This window comes from Typopeltis vanoorti, chromosome 13 (assembly GCF_054136105.1).
Source record: "Typopeltis vanoorti isolate ZY-2024b chromosome 13, IOZ_Tvanoo_1.0, whole genome shotgun sequence".
Classification (NCBI taxonomy): domain Eukaryota; kingdom Metazoa; phylum Arthropoda; class Arachnida; order Uropygi; family Thelyphonidae; genus Typopeltis; species Typopeltis vanoorti.
In genome coordinates this window covers 128,036,824-128,062,110 of record NC_143561.1, presented here as the reverse complement: position 1 = coordinate 128,062,110, position 25,287 = coordinate 128,036,824, and the positions used below count along the sequence as shown (strand labels likewise).

Sequence of the window (25,287 nt, the reverse complement as noted above, 5' to 3'; positions counted from 1 at the left end):
TTAAAGAAACTTGTCCACAGATTCTCCTCCCCTTCATTTTTTAAGCCACTTTCTTATACGCAGCACGGTTATGATAATTATAGATTTTGTGACTTCACTTTTACAAGGTTATGAAAGCGAGGTTGCGATATTAGCAGCTGGAATATCTTCAGTATGTGTTCAACTAAAGAATTATTTTTACTTCCTGTAAAATTTTTGCGACTTTTTTTGTAATTTAAATTCTTAAATTTAATAAACTGTTTATTATTTATATATTATTTTAATAAGTACTACTAGCACTTTTATTATGAAATTAAAGAATATATTTTATTTAATATTATTATTGATATTAATACTATTGCATGATTATACCGTTATTACTAAGCTTTTCTCTAAGCATGTAAGTTATCTCGCGATCAGTCCTTAGACTCGTCGCGAGAGGGCACTGCACTCCTCACAACCCCACCGTGTCCACATTTCTTCAGTTTATGATACATAACGGCACTAAATACTATCAACAGTCCACAGTAGTATTTTTGGTCTATAAATTGTTATAAATTCTCCAGGCGATTTGCCTTATGCAGAATGAAAAACCCGAGATTTTGTGAGAAAAGACCTGTAACTCCACTATGAGATTAGCTAACTCACCTTCATAAAAAAAATAATAAGAATAACGCTAATGATTCCTCGCCTTAAGACGATTAGAACCTTCTACAACTGAAGGGCGCAATGTCCTGTCGCTCTTCGAGTTGCTGTTCGGAAGCACTTGAAACCAAAATTTTCAAAGGATTCAGTTTTTGAAATTCGCGATCCAGAAATAAAGGAAGATACATTTCTATGTATTTCTTTTTTTTGGGGGGGGGGGAGGATGATGATTCATAATATGTGGTAGGTTGTGACAGAATTGAAAAAGAAAAGAGAACAAAAAAATCTCCTTACGCCTTTTATTCCCGAAAAGAGGTAGGCGAGGCCCTTATAGCCCTCTCTAACCTTTCTGGAGATTGACTGAGGAATATTCAACCTCCACCCTTAGCTAATCAGAGATAGCTGGTTCAAAGTATCAATGATATTAAACGGCATCCCGTGAAGAGAGAGTAGAGAAGACACCTGTCACCATCTCGTAGTCCTTAACTCTGGAGAAATGTCTGAAATAGTGTGGGTTCTACGGTCGTTTCTCTTGAGTTTACGGGATGAAAAACCCGAGTTTCCGCGATAAAAAAAACAGCTTGCTAGTTTGTAAAAAGATCAGCTAATTTGGGAACAGTCAAAGAAAGGCTTAGAAAAAGTTCCTCTATTCGGTGACAAGAATCTAACTTAGACCGGTCTTTCTTCGGGAAACCTAGCACTATGGACGAAAACGTTATTTTCTGAGGCTACACAAGCCCCAGAGTGGACTAAATATTTGGAAAGTAATTACCTCATTTCTGTTCCCTAATTAGAGGATATTCATTGAGAAAGTCGTTTTATACATTACTAAAACACATCTCTCTCTCTCTCTCTCTCTCTGTCCAATTCCTTCATTCATTTTATTGAACGTTCCTTTATCTTTCTCTTACACTCATCTTTAACTTTTTTTGTTGTTTATTTCACAACGCGCTGATATTTCAGTGCAGTTCAGTAAACAGTAAAATAAGATGTGAGACTTCAAAAATCGATCGCACTTTCCCGTCATTCTTTGCTGTCATCATCGTCTAATACACGTTCAAATCTATCAAAATGCAAATATTATGTCTGCGAAGAAAGACATTTATTGAGTGCATTGCCATTCGCACATGATTTCCTTAATTTTAAGCGATTTATTTGGATTTTTCATAAACCAACCAGCCCAAAAATTATTGATTAACAGAACGGAAACCATCATTAAGAGATCGCAAATACTTCCCAACTCATTTTTACGTTAGAAATGGTAAACACAAAATAAATAAAAGGTAGTAAGATTATCACTGATTGTAATTTATGGTGCTTATTTTAGACACATTAACTCAATTCAGCGTCTGCGTCTTAAAATCATTCAAAGATCCAAACAATTTCAGTCGGGATGACGATATCTGAAAGTTGGAGATAAATACCGTTAAAAGCCACGATTTAACTAGTTTGGGAAATGGCTGCGATCACCTCCATAAAAGGGTCTGTAAAGGAAACGTACTCATTTCTCTTGATTTCCAGGCTTGAACTCGGAGCTGAAGCACTGTCGGCTGTATAAGGTTCGTCCTTTCTCTTAGTTCCAATAAGCTTTTTTCTGCACCGTAAATCGTATCATCTAGACCTCTTTATGATCTCTGTTTTGTCTTTCCCTCACTAAGGGGTTTTGCGCTGTTTAATCGCTTTTTTTTAAATTCACTGTTGCTCCACTAATGCAATGTTTTGTGTTTTTTATTTTATAATTGAAATTTCTTGTGGTTTATTTTAATGAAATCAGAATACAATACGTAATTGAATACAAAAGCACACGGAAAATTAAAATCGAGTGACTATTTTGAGAGGAATAAATCAAAATATACTTTCTTTTGTATCGCTTGGGGGGGGCATATTTATCTTCCTCTCACCTTAAGTAGAATAGAAACGTGTAGCTTTCAAGTGAGTCGCAATACCAAACAAGTTAAAATACACGTGCTAATAAATACTCAAAGTACTTTTTTTAAAAAATGGTAGTTTTTTACAATCGTTTAATAGTATAATTCGTAAAATAATTTCTCGTGGAGATCTGCGTTCCAAATAATGAAGAATTCTGATTTTTAACCGGGAATAGATTCAGGATGAAGAATTACGACTAAGGTAACTGATGCCCCGTAAGGTCAATAGAAATTTGTTCTTTTTATCAGGCAGTTGAAATTTCAATTACGGAAATTAGCTGCATTTTATTTTTTTTTTTGCAAATTTTAACAGTAGCTGCATTCTATGAGCTTTGCTAGCCATACTTGCATTCTTTTTCTCTTTTTCGCAATTCCTTTATAATTTTCAAATCCTCCCGCTCTTAAAATATGTTCTCATGGTGAGGGAGAGGGCACAGCAAAAACCTAGATGCTCCCCTTACACGGATCCTTCAAATCGTAGACTCTTTGCTGCGTTATCTCTTCCTCCCCCCGCCACAATTTCTTTTTTTTAAAGGAGTAACCGCAACATAAATTGCAGCGTTTATTCGTTAAAAAGAAACACTTCGATGGAAATGATTTACTGAGCTTTCCTTTTGCTTTTATCAAAACTGACTTCCAAAATAGACTAAAATGGTTTTGCACAAGTGTAAAGCTTTATTTCTTACGCCATAACAAGAAATCGAAACAACCAAAACGATGAATTTTCTCTCCACTCAGTTTCCAGATATTATTTGAAATTCCGATCGTTTTGGTCAACATCACACTGAGCATTATTATAATGATAAATTGCCCGCTCAGTCTCAAAAAACAGCCTCGCCTACTCCTAATAATGGAATAAAAGTCGTTGTAAGACCCTTTGGATGGTGCTGCAGGTCCCAACTGAGAATCAAAGATTCATTGAGCCTAAATACCTATCATCTCTCTCTCTCTCTCTGAAAATATTCACAGAAGTTGCACTCAACGTCTACTGTAGCTTACGCCCGACACGCAGTGAGAACACGAAGGTCGCATGCTATCTAACTACACAATTCCCAGGAATGACGCCGATTTTTGCATATATGCAAAACTCGGAGTCATCTTCTTCCATCAGAGTGGTAGATGCATGTCATAGGCAAAGTAAGCGAGACACATGTAAGGGAAACACGTGTCTAAGTGGATTAAGGCGCAGAGGACTCCCCGAAAAGTGCGATTATCTGCTCATAATTCGAATAAATGCAGATCGGATGTGTTTTATTAGGTGAATGGGTTCCGAAACCAGAAGTTACGCAATCATTTTAAAGCAATGATTGGAGAACAATTTGGAAAATCGACAAGCCAAGAAACAGTACGGTAGCTCCGAGAAATTTAGAATAGGAACCGATGAATCCTTCAAATGGATAACTTTTCGTTTCTGCTAACAATTCCAAATGTGCCAGTAGGATTAGCTGTATACGTTCATGGGGATCATGCGGCATTGTAGAAATTCGTTGTTAAATTCAATTCCGAAGATGCATTGAGAAGTTGTATAAATGAATTGTATCGCCAAATGTGAGACCAAATATGTCTTGAAAATTTTCTGCGTTTGGTCTCTAGAGCTGGATAACGATTATCCAATCCTTGCTTCACCCGAGGTGTTGATGTGCTATGTTTTGTGATTGGATTCGCATGGGAAAAGTATTTTCCACAGTGGCATTCAGGGGGAGTTGTTATGGTATATATACGGTAGTTTCACGTAGTTTAGGTTCAGATCATTAGTCACGGCATTGAGAGCTCTCTCAGGCAGTATTTTAAGTTAACATGATCAAGGCCTTTCACGCCTTGGGAATTAGTTGTCATTTTAATTTGACTGCTGTTCGTGTTAAAACTGCAGAGGTTTCAAAAGGGACAAGCGAGATGTACGAGTAGTGTTATACGGATCCCCAGCAAGAGAAATTATTAAATCTGCCACTCATTTCCCAGGAAGTTTTCAAGCATAAAATATACGGGAAACTGGAGTGGGAAGAATGGAGGGAAATTTTATCCTAGCATATTATCCTGAGAATGAAATATGAAGGAGATACACCAATGAGAAGAGTTGACTCATGGTCCTAATGCATTTGGAGATGTTCTGGAAAACTGAGTTGAGGCATAGGCCATACAATGCTCTTGTTTTGGTACCCCCCCCCCCCTCACATACACTTTACGAAAGCCGTGGTGAGGTAGTTGTGCAAAATGCCAATTGATTGCTATGGTTAATTACCGAAAAGTCGGAGAAAGCTCGCACTTGTCATTGAAGCTATTCAAGTTATTCATTCAAGATTATTTCATAATCAAAATAATCTGAAAGAAAGGAATATTAGATGAAAATGTTTCAAAAATAAAATTTTATATAAAAATATGCGATAAAATACGAACACTTTAAAAGTTTGTAGTATTTTCTTATTTCAAATCGGGGTCTCCAGAAACCTTTTAGCTGCGTCATTCCACCTCATTCAGCACATCTCATTTATGAGATCGAATTTCAATTCATTCGCTTAATGAGCAGCCATTTCTCCTCTTTTCATGGATTTTTTTCTTGCAATTTCGATAAAATAATCACTTGGCTTCTTCTTTAATATTAATCGTTGGTTAGTTCACATTTAGTTCGGAACAACAACAAATCAAAAGCTGTCTATTAGCAATAAAATTGTAATTTTTTGTTGTTATCATTTTTATCACAGCAGAGCTTCAGATGTGACTGCACGCAGAGCCGCAGTGTCTTCGAATTCATGGATCGACACGGTTGGTTAATTTGATGGAGCTGGCTGTCGAACTCACAGAGCAGGTGCACCTCTAGTTGCACGCAACGGAGGGGAGGGGGAGCGTTTGATGATGACAAATGTACTGTCTCAAGTAATTGGAACCTATAGCTGGGCTCGAGAGACTGTTGTTCCTCGCGGCTTGGCCAAGAAATCGATAACGACAGTCGACGGGAGGCAGCCTGGGAAGGATGTCGTGCAGGTGAAGCAAGACGGAGGCCTGGGCGAGCTCAAGCGCACCATAGCAAACGAGAGTGGATGTTTTTATATCGAGAGAGAGAATTAAAGAAGAGCATTTCATGTTCGCGTGGAACTCTTTCAACAACAACAATAAAAAAGGGTATGAAGAGCGAACGGAAGAAAGAGGAAAATGAGGCTGGAGGTATTAGTTAGCAGGAAACATGGAAGTTAATTTGAAAGTAGTGTTAATACAGCGGGGAGGGAATTAGAAGAGGGTCGATTCAGAAATAAAAGCTAGTTGATGCTTGCTTTGTAAAAGTTGTTTTTAACGGGTTTAAGATATTCATCAAAAGCCGAAATCTTAACAGTTTGAACGAGATGTAAATGATGAAAAACCAATCCCAGTTACAAAGAAACGGCAGTGAAGTTGAACCAGGAAGAAGCCCAAAACAAATCCTTATTTGATTTACTAAAAAAAAAAAAAAAAAAAAAAAAAAATTTTTTTTTTAGTAAATCAAATAAGTGCATTCAGAATTGAAATCGCGCACTCAATCCCACCAGCAGCCGCTCTGCATTAAAACCTCGACTGTAACCATACGGCTACGACGACAACATGAAATGGTGGCATTATGAGCTTTAGCGCGTGATGCAGCAATTAACGCAGGAGAATCTCGTGAGAGAGAGAGAGAAAGGTGGGGGGGAGGAGTTGAAACAAAAGCTAAAACTGTATGGAAGCTATAAAATGCATTATCTGATAAGCAGCATTACATTCTGAAGCGTAACTGCTGTCGTGACGCATTTAGCAACACAGTAATAATGCAGTGTAATATTTTCAGCTACATTTCCAAAAGTAAGAGTCCACAACCGATGCGGTTAATCCAAAATCTTCGATATGGCTTCGTGGTATGGATGATGCTTTTGCTATTTGGAATAATTCGCGAACAACTAGAATTCTTCTTACAAAAAATCAATACCTTTCCTAACAGAATAAATTTCAATCCAACAGGATTCTTTCTTTCCTAGATGTCGTTAATAAAAGAGAATTCCTCATCAACATTTACTTTTCTCAAACTTTCCTTCTCTGGTCGGTATATCCATCACACTTCGGCTCGCCATCCCTCGCAGAAATATGGCATTTTCTTATATTCCTTCTTTCAAGAGCTCACATTGTCTATTCTTCGTGTGATCTGCTTCACAAAGAAATTTCTACAATTAAAGAAACTGCCATTCTCAAGGTTACAATCGCTAAACAGGACAGAATAACCATTTTTGTTCACTCTCTATTAAAAGAGGAGACTCGCACAGAATCGTCATCGCGTAAAACGCATTTCAGAATGCCTTTCTCATCCCTTCAAGAAGTTTAATATTTCCACATCTTCCATGCCTGTTAATTCAATTAGATCCCATCTCCAAAATATAAAATTCCATCAGCTCAGCTGATCGTATTCAGTCTCGTGAAACTGCGAGCTAATTGACTTTTGACAAACAGGCTGATCTGTTTCTGTACGCCTTTCTGAACATCAATCTTACATTACCAGTAACAAACTCAACAAATCCGATCTAAAAGAACATCGGATTACTAATACTAATCACAGGATCCTTTAGAATGAAACCAAATTGCTGCATCGACGTTCCCATAAACATGAACTTTTCTTTAAAGAAAGTTCCGAAGTACTTCTGCATTGCCCACATCTCAACCTTAAAGATGGACTCTCCATGCCAAAAATTCTGGGGAATTATTAAGAATTGTACGATTTAATGTATATTTTTTTTTTATCAGATGAACACATATGCTTCGATTTTTTTAAACCACCCACCCACTGGCGCACGCGCACACACACACACACTTCATATGATCCTAATAGTATGTGTTTTTACCAGGTTATCTGGTGACTGCGTATAAAAAGAGATTCTATTCTGCATATAACTTCATTGTTGTTTAATTTTTTTTAAATTTCCAACTGATGATGATTCACAATACATCAATCGAAAGATTTGTAGTTAATCTATCTGAAGTAAATAATTGTTTCAACTGTGTCTACGTGTAACTTTAATAGAATAATGAAGAATTCACAGTTATCCCTTAATCAACACTTGTCATGTACCTTTCCTCCTTCCAATTTATATCCTCATAGTTGAAGCCCCCCCCCCCCCCGATTGTTGCTCGGCATGCACTCATTACGCTAATCTACCCATGATAGCTATCTCTAATCCAGATATTTTAATAATATGATGCACTATTTTACTTGCATATGGAATGAACTGGTTACGTTTTAGTTTCTCGATGGGTCTCGATCTCGCTGATGAGATCTCAATAATAAAAAAAAGTAAAAACAAATCAGGGTTCACAGTGGTGAGTGCAAGAATAGCATACTCGAACCCCTTCCCCCCTTCCCTCTACTATTTTTAACTCTTTTCCTCGGGTATTAGAAGAATTCGTAGGCCAGTGACTGTTTTCTTTTAAACTGTAGTTTCGTTTCGCCTACCTACTAATATAGGCAAGCCTAGTTGCCTTAAAGTGCAGCTTCCCCACCACGAGGACACCCCTCTCGTCACGCAAGTAACTGGCTTTAAAGCATATATCGCTTTAAAGTCTCAGAGAAATCTAAACTGGACGGAAAACAGGGTGAGCTTTGGAAAAATAAAGATTTGATGAAATATGGCACAGGGAACATTAGAAGCATAGCGCATAAAGGAGAGAAAATTTTAAACGGAGAAAACAGTTAACCGGGAAAATTATTACAGAAACAACAAAAAAAAAAAAAAAAAACTTAAAGGAACAAAAGAAGTAACGAACTATCAAATTATGTGTAGTGTAGTGAATAAACAAATACGTGCAAAAATATAAAACAATTAAAGCAAAAATAACCCATTCTATATACTGAAATAAAAGAATATGAGAAGTGCGATTAAAATTAAACAAAAGTCTAACAGTAAAAGGAAAAGAAGAAGAAAATGATGATTTTTACAGTGGCAAAGAAAATCAAATAAAACAGAGAATACAATTATAGCTGGAGATCTTAATGCACAGATCTTAATAGCAACAGAAAAAATTAAGAAAAATATAGAAAAATTTGGAGACTAAACAATAAAAAAAACGACTCGTTGATTCTATAAGAATTTAAAAATAGTGAAACACATTCTACAGACAAAAATATGCATAAATATGCGTGGTGTGCAAAGAGGACAAAAATCAATAATAGACTACTTTATAGCAAATGAAAAAAAAAAGTAACAAACCTCTTCCCGGATGTTAAAGTCAGGAGAGGACGATAAATAGATACAGATCACTATTTGGGGCAAGCAAAAATAAGGTTTTCACCAAATTGGTTATAAAAAATACAAAAAAAGTAATAAAATTTTAGAACTGCTTATAGAGAAAAGAAGAGAATTTAATTTAGAAACTCAAATTATATTCGTCGATTATGAAAATTCATTTGCCAAAGTTATGCTGTTTGATATATTACAAAGAATAAATATACCTAATATTTTTTACAATATTAAATACATACAAAGATAATGAACTGAAAATGAAAATAAATGGTATAAACCAAGATGTCTACTATCCCCAAAATGTTTAAATTATATGCGGCCCACATTCACCTTTCTACAGCGGCGGTAAGGCACCGAGTGAGGCCAGGAGTGCTAAGAATCTCGCAGATGAAAACAGGCCGCCTCTTAAATCTATGAAAATGGCAATCGGTACCCTCAATACTCGAACTTTGGCAAGAGACTACAGAATAGATTTATTAATCAAAGAACTAACTAATATTAACTTGGATATCCTGCTAGTGAATGAAACAAAAAGATTGAAAGAACTGACAGCAAGATGGTACAATGGCTCACAGATACTCCTCGTAGCATCCCCAAACAATGGCAAACAAGGCGGAGTGGGCTTCATTGTTAAATCTAAGCTCACCAAGTCGATCTTTCTTGTAACATCATATCTGAAAGAATAGGTGTACTCGTAATTGGAATAGAGAAAACAATATTACAATAAAATTAATATCCTGCTATGCTCCAACATCTGTAGCTGATAATCAAAAAATAGAAAAATTTTATATGAATCTTGAACAGGCATTAACACTTTCATTGCCAAGCTGAAAATTGGAATTTCGTGTGGTGGCCAATTTTTTTTTTATTTTTCATTTAGTTAGCGACGTCCACGCGATAACACGTGATCGCCCGTTGGATGAGAGCTCGCATCGCGCGATATCGCGTGATTGGCAATGAACATGTTAAATTATAAGTCAACCTACACATTCGTTGGTGGTGACTTTAATGCCAAAATAGGACGTGGAAAAGAAAACGAAAAGTTTATAGGATCACATAGCCTGAGAGAAAGAAATAGAAGAGGAGAGAGATTTGCTGAATTTGCTGCAGCTCAACAATTCTTTATCATGAACACATTTTTCAACAAACGGCCCAAGAAAAAGATGGACTTGGCAATCACCGAATGGAACACAAAAATGAAATTGACTACATTTTAAAAGACTGTAAAAGACTGGTACAAAATGTTGGTACAATAGGCGAAACATACTTCAACATAGATTCTGACCACAGACTCCTCAGAGCCAGTATAAGAATAGACCACAAAAAAGAACAACATATCAGGGCAACATCAAACCATAAAAGACTACCCAAACAAATAGACTACCACAAGTTCAGGAAGTACATAGACGAGACCGAATGGACTATTAAAAACTGTTACATAAATAATGACTACATTGACTTTATTAATAAATTCAACGAGTGCAAGAAAAAATCAGAAATTCCTGTGAAACAAAAGAAAAGAGAACGACTCTCACCTCAAACTATGGAACTACTGAGAAAGAGAAAAGAACTGAAGAAAATTTTCTAGAATACAAAATTATTTGTAAGTTACTAAGGAAAGGAATTCCAGAAGACTACAAAGCTTTCAGGATACAAAAACCAAGAGAAGCAGTGCAGGCAAAAACCAGCCTGAAAAAAATAGAGAAAGACTTAAATTTTAAACAGTCAATTCCATCTACTTTACAGAATGAAAATGGGGAAAAACATACTAATAGAAAAAGGATAGAAGAAATTGTGCTGAATTTTTATAATGATCTCTGTGCAACTAAGTGCCAAGTTTCAGAGCCTATCATTCCAAAACCAAGTAATATACCAGATGTACTTCCAGAAGAAATAGAACATGCCCTTAAGAAAATGAGTCAAGGAAAGGCCTCAGGACTTGATCATGTTAAGGATGAAGAAATCCAACAAGGTGGACCAATTATTTTCAAAGCGTTGGCTGCCAGATTCACGTGGTACTTCAAAGAAAGGAAGATTCCAGAGGAATTGAAGACCTCAAAAACCATATTCTGTTCAAAAAAGGGAACAAGGAAGACATAAAAAACTATCGTCCAATCTCTTTACTCTCTCACATATATAAAATCATGAACAGAGTAATACTGAACAGAATCCAAAACACTCTCGAAGACAACTCCAGCAGAGAGCAGGCAGGATTCAGAAGAGGCTTCTCCACAATAGATCATATCCGGGTCATTTCACAACTAACAGAAAAATGCAGAGAATACCGAATCCCTCTTTATTGATTTTAAAAAAGCATTTGATACCATAGAGTACAATGCAGCCATCAGTGCCTTACCAGCACTTTAGAATACATTCTGAAAAAAAAAATAGACATAAACGGAGGAATAAGCATAGATGGTGAAAAACTACAAATCCTTATGCTTGCCGATGATGATCTAGTACTGATATCCCACAACCCAAAAGACCTAGAAGAAATGGGTGAAAAAATATACACAAACAGCAGTAAGGTAGGCTTAGAAATGAATCTAGAAAAAACAAAATGAATCAAAAACATTTACACAAGTGACTGTCACCTATTGATGGCATCTCTATAGAACTGTTTGACTCCTACAATTACTTAGGACAAAGAATAAAAATGAATAACGATTTATCTGAAGAACTAGCAAAAAGAAAGAAAGCTGCATGGCTATCATTCAACAGACTAAAAGAAACACTTACTGATCCAAATCTTGGCATCTTTCCGAAGGCAAAACTATTTAATAGTGACATTCTTCCATCACTCACATATGGATCAGAAACATGGAACACGACAAGAAAAGAAGAAGAAACTCAGAATAACTCAGCGTGCAATAGAAAGCAGGATTTGTAACATCAGCAAAACGGAACATGTTAGGAACACGGAACTAAGAGAGATCAGGCATAAAAGATGTGGTAACTGCAGTATATGAAAGCAAGATGAGATGGGGGAGGGTCACATAGCCAGACTCAGGGATAACAGATGGACATATAGAATACTCAACTGGCAACAAGAATAAAGAGAAAAGAAGGAAGACCACCTACAAGATGGGAAGATCCACTAGTGAAATCTATGGGTATAACATGGAAGAGAGAGGCTCAAGATCAAGATCGTTGGAGGCATATATATATATATATATATATATACAGTGGAACACTTTAGGGCGTTCCTGTAATAATAAAATATGTTTTAGTTGCAGATGATAGAACTCTTAATCCTAATCTTGTACAAAAGAAACATACTTAAAAATATGCATTAGGTTTAGCAGTACCTACATTATTATTAGCAGCGAAATTTGGGCAATAAACAAACAAGATAAACAAAAAATAAAAACAAGTGAAATGACATTCATGAGAAGAACTGCAAAATACACATTATTAGACCTCCCCCACGACAAAAAAAAGAACTAAACATGAAATTAATAGAATAAAAACTAAACAGTTATTACAAACAAAATTGGATAGACCATGTAAATCGAATAGCCAACACCCCTTATACAATTAATAAAACAAGCCAATGGGGAAGAGAAGGCCACTAAAGAGGAGAATACATTAAAAATTCAACCGGAACAGATCATAAGGTCTACATCATTATTAGGGCTATGATCCTGTCCTATTCCTTCAGCCATACGCCTGGTGGGGTTAGCTGTATGTATGCTACCATGCTAGGGAGATAATTATGAGCAAAGTGGGTTCCCGTTGCCTTCCTTGAATATTTAGCCGCGTGTGTTCAGGACCGGTTTGCCTGTTTTGAGGGAAGAAAAACCCGATTTGCGGGAGAATAAATCTCCACCGTAATGAGACCGACTAACTCACCTTTAGTCGAAAGAGTCCAGATAAAGGTTCCCCACGTCACGGACGGGAATCGAACCCAGGTCTCTCCGACCAAAGGGCTTCGTCTATACTGACTGAGCTACGGAGGCTCCAATGCTATGATGATGACTTCTAAAAATACAATCATTGCCACCTTAAGGCTACATAGGAAATTAGCATCTCCTATCTGCGCTCCTAAAGATCACCTTCACACCCTTAGTTCTCCCAGGAGCAACAACCTGTAGTTGACCATAAGGATCACACTCCAGCAGCTCAATTCATTCAGTTTATGCTAAGGATAATACGGCCATCGATTTCGTGGGAGAAAAAAAATCTTTCACTGAAGGAAATACAAATTCGGGTCTTTTTTTGTTGAATCGGGTGTCAGGTGGAGCAGAAAATTTGCATCCGATTAAAAGCTGAAGCCCGTAATTTACATCAGTACACACACACACACACACACACACACACACACACACACACACACACACACACACACACACACACACACACACTGGGGGGTGGGTTCAAACCAAGTATAAAGGTATTTTTCCACCTCCCCTGATACGAGACTTTCAACATATCTGATGCAGATTTAGACCTTTCACAAACATGCTTGAAATACAGACATACAAAATACAGTAAAGTTAGAGTCTGTTGGAATCTCTCCTTTCCTGTAGCATTATTCATGGAAGACCATAAACAGTAGCACAATAGTTCAAAATATTTAAGGATAGGATGTATAATAATAATAATAATAATAATAATATGCCCTTCAGAGTTCGACTACAAACCAATTTTGAAATGATAGTTCTTCAAATGATACGCGTACAAAAAAATACGGAAATTCTGGCTCCAAATATGAAGCATTGCAAAGGTACCTCATTTAAATTACCGAATGGAAGACTGCATTTTCCAAAAGCAGCCGGAATGAATTCTTTTATCACGAAACATGCGAATTGTTTCTGAAAATAAAGAGTAAGGTAGCCAGAATCTGAAAAAGTGAATTTTTACGCCAAAGCGCTGCAAATATGATTATTTATAGGATTATCTGGATTATCTCCTAAGGTACAGGGGGAATATTTTGAGGTTGGAGTGATTTTCATATTTTTATTTTCTTTTTTTACTATCAGCTTCACACACACACACGACAGGTCTCAACACGTACACACGAGTGACGTAGGCAGATAAATAACTGAAGAAAAATAAGAAAATCGGTTGAAAATCGGGAGGACGTATTCCTCGGGAAAAGCGATAAAAGGAAGGCTATTTCGACGAAAAGAGGCACATGGGATGAAGGAGGAAGACGAGAAGTTAGTAAGTTGCAGCTTATCTGTATGAAAAGACATAACCAGTGCATGCTCATATTTTTACATGCTTAGTAGAGAAGGGGGAGGGGAAGGATTGATACAACCCGTTTTCTGGAGCACTCGTGGAAATACCTATAGAAAAAGCGCACTCAGAATGGAATATATGTGGAAAAGAAGTTTGGGTGCGTTTGTGAAATTAAAATCATTTAGTAAAAGAAAACGATTGACTTCCTGTGGATAACATCAAAGCATGTCTAGAAATAGTCGATTCACCACTCTAAATGTGGGAATAGTATTGGAGGTGTGGACTTACATAGCGTTTGGATGTACAGGTAAGAAGTAGGGCCTTGAAGAAAAAGAACGCGAAGTTTTTAAAGGCTGAGAAGGCTATGGATGCGATATGTTTGTGTCAGGGAACACCAGAGATGTAAGTCAGTAACAGGAATATGATCTTGACTATAAGCTGCATTTTATCAAAATTAAGGGGAGAAGTGAGATCTTTCTTGTGAGAAATAAGAGAGGTTTTTTAGTAGGAAAAAAGTTCACTACGTTGTCTTCGTCTCATTGAAGAATAGCAAGGAGGTCAATGTTTAAGACATTGGTTATTGAACATCTTAAACTCGGCTCAATTGAGCACTGCTGATGTCAGCACATTCCGGTTTCGGTGAGCGAAGGTTATCGATGCATGAAAGGAAAAGCGCGGAGAAAAATGCTAAGAACGTCCGAATGAGTTTCTCCAAGGCTTGCTATAGTTTGTATCCAAAGACTGGTAAGGTTGAGGTCGGCCGTGTAGCGAGAGTGGTCGAATCTATACTAATGATCACTAATTATTGGTGGGCAGCGAAAACTTTTCTGTTGATGATCTTCGTCGTTTTCGAGAGGATCGAGATGAGGGCAATAGGCCAGATTTTTGAGATGGGCACCAGATGACTGGATATAGGTTTATTCTCACCAGAAGAACATGACAGTTTCTGCGGACGATATGGGATGGATGCTGATGGTGTTAATTGTAGAATGCAAATTTTGAGGGTAACTAGAGGATGCTCTTCAGATCAGGAGACTTGTTGGAATCCAGGCTATGATGTAGTATTATGATGTCTTTCTACAGAAAGATGAGAAGAGCCATGCAGTAACCTGTTCTTGGTGGGAGGGGATTTGCTGTAGTCTTGTATACAAGAGTTGGAGGAGAAGGCCGATCCAAAGAAGTAAGCCTGATCTTTGGATGGTGTTACTGTATATCAGAGGTCAAATTTAACGAGTCAGATCATCAGCCCATTGACTGTCACATAAACAAAACATTTGGACCTTCCAACATTATCTACATTACTAAAACTGCATTTTGGTATTTTTTAAAACTTTAAAGTGCATACTTTCTAGTACACACACACACACACACACACACACACACACACACACACACACACACACACACACACACACACACACACACACACACACACATTGAGAGAAAACATTTCAAGTTCAGATATTTCTGATGGAATTAATAGTTCGAATGAATGGATCACAATTCACTTAAATCACAGAGTTTAGCACAACTTTGAAAACTGTTTTATGTGGCGATTCGTGCAAGAAACAAATAGTGTGATTTGAGTAAAAACATAGTAATAAACAACATTAATAAGGTTTCATAAGGATTGCATTCAAAAATGCCTTCACATGTGTTTAAGATGTTGTTAACATTCTAATATCAGCATCGGCAAAATTATAAATAGGATTGCACGCTAGTGAGGAAGGCCGTTGATGCATAGGCGGAAGAGTGTAGGGGAAAGCCTTTGGTACTTGGGCATTGATAGAAAACCCAGACGAAAGGGAAAAAGCAAGCAATTAACGACTGAAGCGGAACCAGGCTGTTTACTCACAAAGAATAGGAGAGAGAGAGAGAGAGAGAGAGAGAGAGAGAGAGAGAGAGAGAGAGAGAGAGAGAGAGAGAGAGAGAGAGAGAGAGAAAGCCTTCTTACCAAGACTTTCTTGTTAAAGAAGATCGTTCTACTAAACTCGATCAAATGTTTTCGAAATTTCAAGCGTGATCACATGAATTTCTTCATATCCTTTCATAGTCGATGTCCAAGGGTGTTGTAAGATAAGCGCGGAGGTCAGCTGTAGAACGAGAATGGTGGATCCATATTGGCGATCACTAATTATCCGATGGGTCTCTAGGTGGTGAAGAACCAGGTTGCCGATGACCTTTTCCATCACTTTTGAGACTATTGACATGAGGTCGGTGTGACGATAAGTATATGAATGATTTTACCGCACTTTCCAGAAACAGTCTGCACAAAAGATCGCTTTCATGCTGTTAGGTGGAGATACCGGATGAGGAGGACATCAGTAACAGGCGATACGGGATGCAGATGGATTACAAGTTTTTAGTATAACTGGAGGGAATTGCCATCTGGGCTACACGACTTAATGTCTTTCTGACGAAAAATCAAAGGAGGCATTCTGCCGACGTGTGGTGGTCGAACAGCGAGAGAGAAAGAGATGCGCCTCGTCGTGTAAACAGCATTTGGAGGAGAAGAGTGACACCAGGAGGTCGGAGACGTTACCGTAATTCCATCAGGATGGTGGAATTACGGTAACGTCTGGAAACGTTTGGAAACGTAGTAGGATTGACGTTTGCCCACCAATCTTTGCAAAGGAGCAGGAGGCAAGCTTCGTGCATTTCGGCCTGGCAAAGTCTGCTTTAAGATTTGTTGATTTTTTTTTCGGTTGTTACTACCTGAAGTGTAAACTGAGTAGATGGCCAGGAGTTATAAGAGCGTACTTGGAAACTGAGAGCACCAGCAGTAATCAGACCATGAAAAAGAGGTGTAGAAATCCCGGAGATCATCCAGATTGGCACCACTGTTGAGTACAAGACATTACGAGGCTGAGATTGAGAATACGACAATCTTAGAAAAATTGCAAGAAAGGGCTTCTGTAGCTCATATCAACAGAAATACGGCTTGGCAATTTGGTCAGTTCATCATCGTCACCACCAGTCACAAATCTGTGTAGTCAATATGCACACACACACACACACACACACACACACACACACACACACACACACACACACACACACACACACACACACACACACACACACAAGCACTTCATGGAAAGAAGTTAACAGATACTGCCATGAGCAAGACAAGATGTACCATGCCTTGTAACGAGTCACGCGCTTGTAGCTGGTATAAATTGGAGAAATATGTTGCTCCCAAGTCAGTACAACTGTGTCCGGGTGAAATGGCTGCGAAAAGGAAACTGGAGGAGTTTGAAAGAGGCGTTGTGACAGGGTGCCATGTTGCAGGCCTATCGGCTCGGAAATTGTTGACAAATTGGGCCGTTCCAGGTCAACAATCAATGATATCATGCTGGGATGAAAGCGCAGGAAAGCAACTGCAAGTGCTACCTGCAGTGGACGACCCACCACACTCACCGAACATGACCGTAAGGATCCGCGAAGGATAATATGTAAAAACCACCATTCGTTGACCGATACATTGAATGCTGAATTTCAAGGCATCGACAAGAACACGAATCTGCACAAAACATTCAGAACAAGACTCACAACATGGGCTTCCATGGTAGGACCCCAGAACCAACATGCCGCGTCGTCTTCAGTGGTGCAAAGAGGGTGTACTGACGTGTAAGCTTGGAAAGTTGTGTTATGGAGCGAGGAATCACGCTTCACCAGGCAGATGGACGGGTGTGGCGGATGTCTGGTGAACCTCCCTTACCAGAATGCGTAACCTCAACTACGACATTTGGTGGTGGCAGTGTGATAGTATGGTCCTGTTTGGCGTTGGACCTCCTGTCTGTGGTGCCACGAACATTCAGCTCTCAGAGATATCTGAAGATTCCGGACAGTGTAATGCTTCCTACTTTGTGACGTTTCTACAGAAGTCGCCATTGTCTGTTTCAGAAGACAACAGTGGTTTATGGAGATGAACGTCACAACACTTGACTGGCCTCCACAGAGCTCTGATCTCAACCCTGTTGTGCATCTGTGGGATGAACTGGGGCGTCGAGTCAGTTCAAGAGACGTCTGCCCCACAACAGTCCAGGTTATGTGGCAGACGATAGGTTATTGCATATTTGCAGGAAGAATGATCCAAAATTCCCATTGATCGCTATCGTGCGCTTGTAGAAAGTAGGCCCCGTAGGAGTGCTGCAGTCATCACAGCGAAAGAAGGACCTTCGTCTTATTAAGGTGGACGCATTATTACTCACACTAAGGTGTAAGTTGACTTCTTTCCAAGCACTGTATATGTTACTGTAGTCGTTATTCTATAGAATAACTAGATATTCTTGGCATAACTGATTTATTTAGGTGAAACACGAACTTCTGAGTATACAGATTAATTACCTATTCTATAGAAAAACTATCAGGATTTCAATGAAAATTTCTAATGATACAATTTAACTATGTAGAGGGAATAAAGCGTGCTTTGCAACTAACCAAAATTTACTGTCGGGCATGCGCTTTCGACAGTGGGTGTGTCAAGCTGTGAATGTCGTTTAACAGTTGCTTGCTACATTTACACTGTCGTTGTTGATACGGTAGTTGAGCGTTATTGATTATTTGACAGAGAGAGAGAGAGAGTCTACGTGTGAGTGAGCGAGCAATAGAAGAAAAAGAAAATGTGAGTATTAATATACATTTTGCAAGATACTCAGCCAGGTTTGAAGATTGTACGTGGCCAACGAAGACACGGCAAAAGAAAATGAGGAGATTGAAAATATATTCACGACGTGGATGCAGCAATAAATAAATGGAGTAAGGCACTTTTATTCGTTCGAGTGTTAAATGAGCTCCCTACGAAGCAAACTTCGTGGCTGCAAAAGGTAATTAGTTTATCTACTTCAATATTGTTAAACGGATATTTGGGAGTATGAAAGATTTAAGCAAAGCTTGAGGGTGCATTCAAAATGGAAATATTTTTTCCGATAAAGAAAACCAACAAGGACACGCTTTAACATTTTCAGCAGATACAAACGCAAATTAAAAGGTGCAAATGGAGACTGATGAAAGTTGTTCCAAAAAAACGAAATGTGTTTTAAAGAATTCACACTTCTGCGATGAGTGCGAATGGCCGGTAAATTAGATGAGTCTCACGGGTTCTTTATTTTGTTCAATAAAGAGGAAACTGTTATAAAAGAACGAGAACAAACTAAAGGGTTTTAACTTGACAAAAAAAAAAAAAAAAAAAGACCTCCGACGCCGGATATCCTAAAACTTGTATTAGTTTTCTATTGTGTATTCAAGTACCTTGGTAAAGGTGGTGTTCGCTCTGTACTAACTATTATACTTAAAAAAAAATTAGCTTTTTATTTTAATTTTTTAATGAAATAATTACATGCAAGGTCACAAATTTGGTGTTCAGGAGGACAAACTTACGATATTTCATCTCAAGGAATGCTGCCAAACCAAATTTGTGACTTTGAATAGTACAATTCAACCATTCAAGTCATCTCCAGTTTACATCTTCGAATCGCAGCTGAATGTGAAGATGATTTGTGAGTTTATGCTCGTGCTTGGGCGACTTGCGCAGGCTTGATGTTTCATAGGAAAATTGCAGTCCGCAAACCTATCAAACTGTCGTTTTCGGCGTGCATTGATCATTCTGTTTCACGGTTCCTCTCTGCTTGGATGGGAATCCAACCTACGAAACGCATAACCTAAAACAGGAGAGTGAGCAAGCAAGCCAAGAGTTTTTTTTTTAAAAAAAAAGGAAAAAAAAAAGAGCCGTTGTTTTCTTTTTTGTTTTTCTTTCTACTTTAGATTATCAAAGTGAGTCATCTCCACATTCGAATTTCATTGCGATACGCGCTTCTTGTTCTTACCCAAATTAAACGATACGATCTAGACACGGTGTAGCAAGGAAGGGATGGTTTCAGAGGAGCTAACCAACCTTGATGGGCAAATCTTCCCGTTTGGCTCCGATGGACTGTTGGTTGAAATCCGCACTACGATGCGAACAAACGTTTGGGAGTGTTTCCGGACGAGATAGGTTTTGTGATCCGCTGACGATATGCAAGGTCGAGTGGAAATAGCAAGATAATATCAAAAATCCTTACTGTCGTGCGGCATGCTTGCATTTTGGAGAAACCGTTACCTGCACGAGCCTTCGTACTATCGCGGTCTTCATCCAAATGGGGAACGATCGTTGCGAGGAGAATGAAGTCGCAATTTTTATTTGCAATAAGTTGCAAATAAAAAATACAAAATTGCAGTAGTTTCTCCGAGAGGGAATGCACTTGAGAGATCACCACTCGGCTTCTGCACTGAATTAGAATACTCCTAGTTTTGCTGCGAAACCCACCACTGTGGGTATTGAATTTTAACCGCAGGTTAATGCTATTCCTCGAAGAGCGATAACGTTTGAAATGAAATGGAAACTAAACGTGCATGTCCACCTCGTGATGACTGAAATTGTGTTTAATGACTTACCAGTTAATAAAAGCTCAACAACTGTTATTGTTGAGCTCGTGAGCACTGCCTGGCTCTAATCAGCGACCAGCTGACTGCCACACAAATGGCAAAGTCGATTCTGTCAAAATCTGTTTGATGTTTTAGGTGTTATGCATTCGTACTACACGTGGAGAACAAAACGGCTGGAGCCGTTGCATTTCAGTCGCATCGATGCCTCTTGGTTGGAAAGACCAGGGTTCAAATCCCGTGTAGGACGCGAAGAAATCGTTCTAAGCACTTCTCATTCGAAGCCGATCTCATCTCAGGAAGAGTTTTTCATTCCGCAAACAAACCTACCTTAGTTGCGTGTGCCGTAATTCGGAAGAAACCGAACCCAATCCTACAAGCGGCTGTGCATCACGTGATCTTATGAATGACATTTTGAAGGATTCAGTTTCAGGAAAGTCATCATTCGAACACGGTCAATTCGCCTTTAAAAGTGAACTCAGTACTGGGGGAGCCCTCCCGGTACCGAAAGCATGGGATTGCAGTTGTTTTAATTTACTTCCGTAAATCGCTCTTCAATAAAAGCGGAGAAAGTTTGTTGAAGGCGTGACCGAAACAAATTTCTGCATCTCAAACAAATAACTTGAATCAAATGTTTCGAAGTAAGTGGACAGCAAACGCACGTTAGTTGAAGGATATGAGTGGGCTTAGGACTAAATTTGTTTCATTTTTCAAGCTTGATTGAGTCGGATTACTCAAGTTATCCAATTTTTAGATTTATTTCATTCAATACTTACATTTAATTCGTTACAAACTGTGGCGAACTGATTCTTGCTTAAAAGTACTTGAAAAGCAACTCGGAAGCTTTTGCATGAAGATCTTAATCGCTCTCGGGTGGAATAGAAAATGCTTCTTCTTCTGCTAAAAATTAAAGATTTTTTTTTTCTTTTTCACAAAACTCGTTCTCGGAACACGTATTGAACAAAACTAGACAGTGGCAACAGGCCGGTTCACAGCCGCTGTGGTAAGACGAGGGATTCTGTGAACTTGCAATTCTTAACACGATCTGGAACTCTTCCATACGGGGAACTCCATTTGCTAAAACGAGACGCTGAGTTCTAAAAAAAAATGCAAGAAAGCAACATAGAAGTGATGGAATGCTCGAGAAGCAAAATTTGGAGAGAGAGAGAAAGATGTGTGTGTGTGTGGGGGGGGGGGGGTATAGAAATATTCTCATATTATAAACTCGAGAAAAAGGAATCATTCCTCGTGTGTGTGTCTATTTTTAGGGTGAAGGTTGCAGCACCAAAATACACGGCATGGTTAAGTAAGCTTGCTTATTATATAAGAAATGCACTGCGATTGAGGCGCACAACAAAATAAAATAAAAATCCCACCGAGATGATATTTAAAGATTTCTCAGTTAATGTCTTTAGCAACAATAAAATAATTACAGCGCGAGAAAGATCGCACACACACACACGGGGAACCTCCACACTAAAAATAGCTTAAGAAGAATGAAACGTTAAGGGAGTATTTTAGAAGAGAAAAGAAAAAATCATTCAGAGAGGGGGGGGGGAGAAGTGACTCTAAAAAGGACACGCGGAAAGAAGCAAAACAGAAGAGCGGAGTGTTTACCTGTTTCCGTCACTGCCACATGCAAAGCATCTGGATCCACTTCCATCCACGTATACAGGGAGAACGTGCCTTCGTGCATCCCCGTCTCTTTCCATATATCGAGGGCTTGCGGGACTTCGTCTTTCCTCATCCTCCGAATCACATAGCGGGGAACCTCCGCCATCACGTACCAATGACTCCTACAAAAAACAATCGGAAAAAAACGAGAGGAGCAGCGACGAATACTCCTCGAATAAAACTCTTTCCGGAGTGTTCGCTACGAGAGACGCAGAAACTGTGGCCGATCGCTTCCTCGTTGCCGCCCCAGGAAGTTGCAGAAATGTAACAAGCTTCGGTAGCGGTTCGGCCAGCACGGCGAGCAGAATCTCTTCTGACGTCACTCGAACTGTTACTGTGGCTCGGCACCTCTTTCGCTTGCGTCACCGAGAACGAAATGTAACAGAGATAGAGGTGTTCCGCGGGAGCGGGCCAACAGCTGCCAATGCCGTAGGTGGCAGCCAAACAACCTGGCGCACACCACCTTTCAGAAAGAGCGAACTGAACGGTTGCCTGGAGAACCCTTTGTCGCAACTCGCGAAAGAAGCGACAGCTGTTTAATGAGCCACGCGAATGCTGGAAAGTCAGAAAGAAAACGCGCAAGATTTGGGAGGGGGACGAAGTGAGGAGGAACCTCATCGCGTGGTGGACTTCAGAAAAATTAAAAGTAAAAAAAACCTTCAAAATTATAAATATTAATTTTTACAAGGAAAGATCGCAAGAGTATAACAAGAAAAGATGAGCTTTTCGTATCTTTATGTACGAAATTCAATTTTCACTGCGAAACCACTTTCGCAGTGAAATGGGTGGAGGCATCGCGCGCGGATGTTTGCTCAAGTGCAGCTTCAACGACATCCGTGGACTGCATTTACGGCCGAATCAACTCGGACTACGAGGCCAGAGTATTAACTGCGTGTGTTCTGGTTTGTTTTTGCGGGATGTAAAACCCTACCACCTCCTCACGAGATAGGCTAACTCACCTTCAGTTAAAGGCCTCATAAAGCTTCTTCGCATCGCAGACGGGATTCGAACCCAGGTCTTTCCATCAAAAGGACATCGTCGAACCGACTGAATCAAGGAGGATATGTACATCCGGAGATAATTACGCGTGCCTAATCAATGAGCAAAATGTCGTAATGCTGTGATTAGGCTAAAACCTGTTTCGTCATCCTAAGGACTTTTTCCTTCTCTTTCTCGGTCTTCCTGCGTCTCTTTTTTCCTTCTGCTTCTTTGTTCCTTCCATCTCTATCTTTTATTTTATCATTTATTGCTTGTATTTGTAATTCCTTCCTTCTTTCATCATTTTGTATTCTTTCCCTTCTTGTACATCCTTTAACTTCTCTAAGGAGCTTGTATTCTACTTTCCTCTTTTTTCTCTCTATCAACTTTCTGACCCATATAATATTGTTCTGGTAAGCTAGCAGGACTTCTTATAAAATTTTAATTGTTTCCTTCCTTGTTTTTACCTTTTTGTTGTCCGTCTTACAGTACCGCAGATTGCTTGAAAACGGTGTGTGACTTATTTTCTCTATTAAATGTTACGTCGCATCCTAAATATTGGAAATGTTTCTTGTTCTAGCATTTGGTTTTCGATTACTATTTTAGTTCGAATGGATATTTGCCCCAAAATGTCATAGTTTGTTTTCTTTAATGATATTCGTAAATTCTATTCACTAGTTCAGTGTTTCTCAAAGTGTGGTCCTCGTACCCCCGGGGGTACGGCAAAAGGTCTTCAGGGGGTACGTGTCAATTTTCGGCATCATTAACGCAGGAATCATTATTAAGAAAAAAACAATTATTTTAAACGTATATATTTTCAGTTTTTTTCTGAAAACTTTTGTTTCCGAAAATCCCCGCATATATCTCGCTCGCGTCACGATTTTTTAGTTTTAATTTTGGGGAAAAAAGTGCGAGTTATATTCGAGTAAATACGGTATTTTTTTTAGCTTTCAAATTCTTACCTGTGGATCATTGGTTAAAGACTGGATTTATAAAACCCCCAAAAGAGAGCAATATAGCAGATACAAGTAGCTGTAAGCAACAAGAAAACTTTGATATTGCATCAAATGAAATTGATAAGGGTGTGTCGTCTGACATCTCTAGAGAACCAACTAGGAAGAAGATGAAAAATCTTCCTAAGTATGAAATGAATTACTTCAAATGTGGATTTTCATGGACGGGAAATGAAGAGGAACCGATTCCACATTTTGTTCTATTAAAAATAAATGATATTTGTTGTTTACATGAACATATAAATTCAAATAAAATAGACATTTACAATGAAATATACTTTCTCTATTTATTTATTTGATAAGGGGGTACCTGGTAATAATGAAAATTTAAGAAGGGGTACGCGGGTATCTGAGGTTTCAGAAACAGTGCACTAGTTGATTGCTGTAGATGGCGAACGGATCTATACGTTGGGAGGGTGTGTGTGTGTGTGTGTGTGTGTAGTATTTTTTTTTTCATAGAATTCCAATGGAAATTTTCATAAAAAATCGGAAAGCAATTATGACGGTGAACAGTTGGGTTCTTTGTCATAAGTCCAGCCTCCTTGCTTTAATCATGCACTCGCATGATTAAACAGTATTTTTACATATTTTATATGTAAAAATGTTTCATATTGCGCGCATGGCATAATAAATTTGTGTGTGGTCATCGTGTAAATATCGGCTCTGAGGACGCACGACTCGTAAATTAGCTCTCACGGAAAACATCTGAAAGTGAGCCAAGTACTGAATCGACTCAGTTCACAAGCGATACCCTTCATCATTAATGGCATCGCTTAATCGACATTATTTTAATAATTTGTGGTGTCTAAACTGACTGGTGTTATGGCAACGGCTCGACTTTCAAAGAGGGGAGCATCCATTCTGAAGAAACACGGCACCACCCAAACGGATGCTTCTGCTTTGCAGCCTTCTCTCAGACCTTGGCTCACTTTTACACGCATCTTGTGAGAATAACTGATCAGTCGATGCGATTTGTAACTGTACTTTAAGCAACGATATTCTTGCTTTGTTGCTTAATTTTTTTTTATCGTGTTTACCTCGCTCTAGTTCTTAGCTTTGTAGCGTGACTCTTGGATTATCTAACAGGACAATATTAAGAATGCGTAGAAATAATTGAATGTAAAGAACAGGGAAATAGCGAAATGACAGCGCAATATGTCAGAGCGAAAGGTCTGCATTATACACGAGCATGTTTGGACGCACGCCTTTGATCGCATTCGACATCGTTACAGC

The 25,287-nt window shown here is 38.7% G+C and overlaps 1 protein-coding gene across 1 annotated transcript in view; it reads right to left on the bottom strand.

Annotated features, from left to right (window-relative positions):
• LOC150100529 (uncharacterized) overlaps positions 1-22,279 on the bottom strand; it is a 30,213-nt gene extending 7,934 nt beyond the window's left edge. The window contains exon 1 of the mRNA XM_090403056.1: positions 22,007-22,279. Coding sequence (XP_090259182.1) covers positions 22,007-22,169 — 163 coding nt within the window. The 5' untranslated portion in view covers positions 22,170-22,279. The remainder of the gene's footprint in view (positions 1-22,006) is intronic.
• Between the last annotated feature and the right edge of the window lie 3,008 nt (positions 22,280-25,287).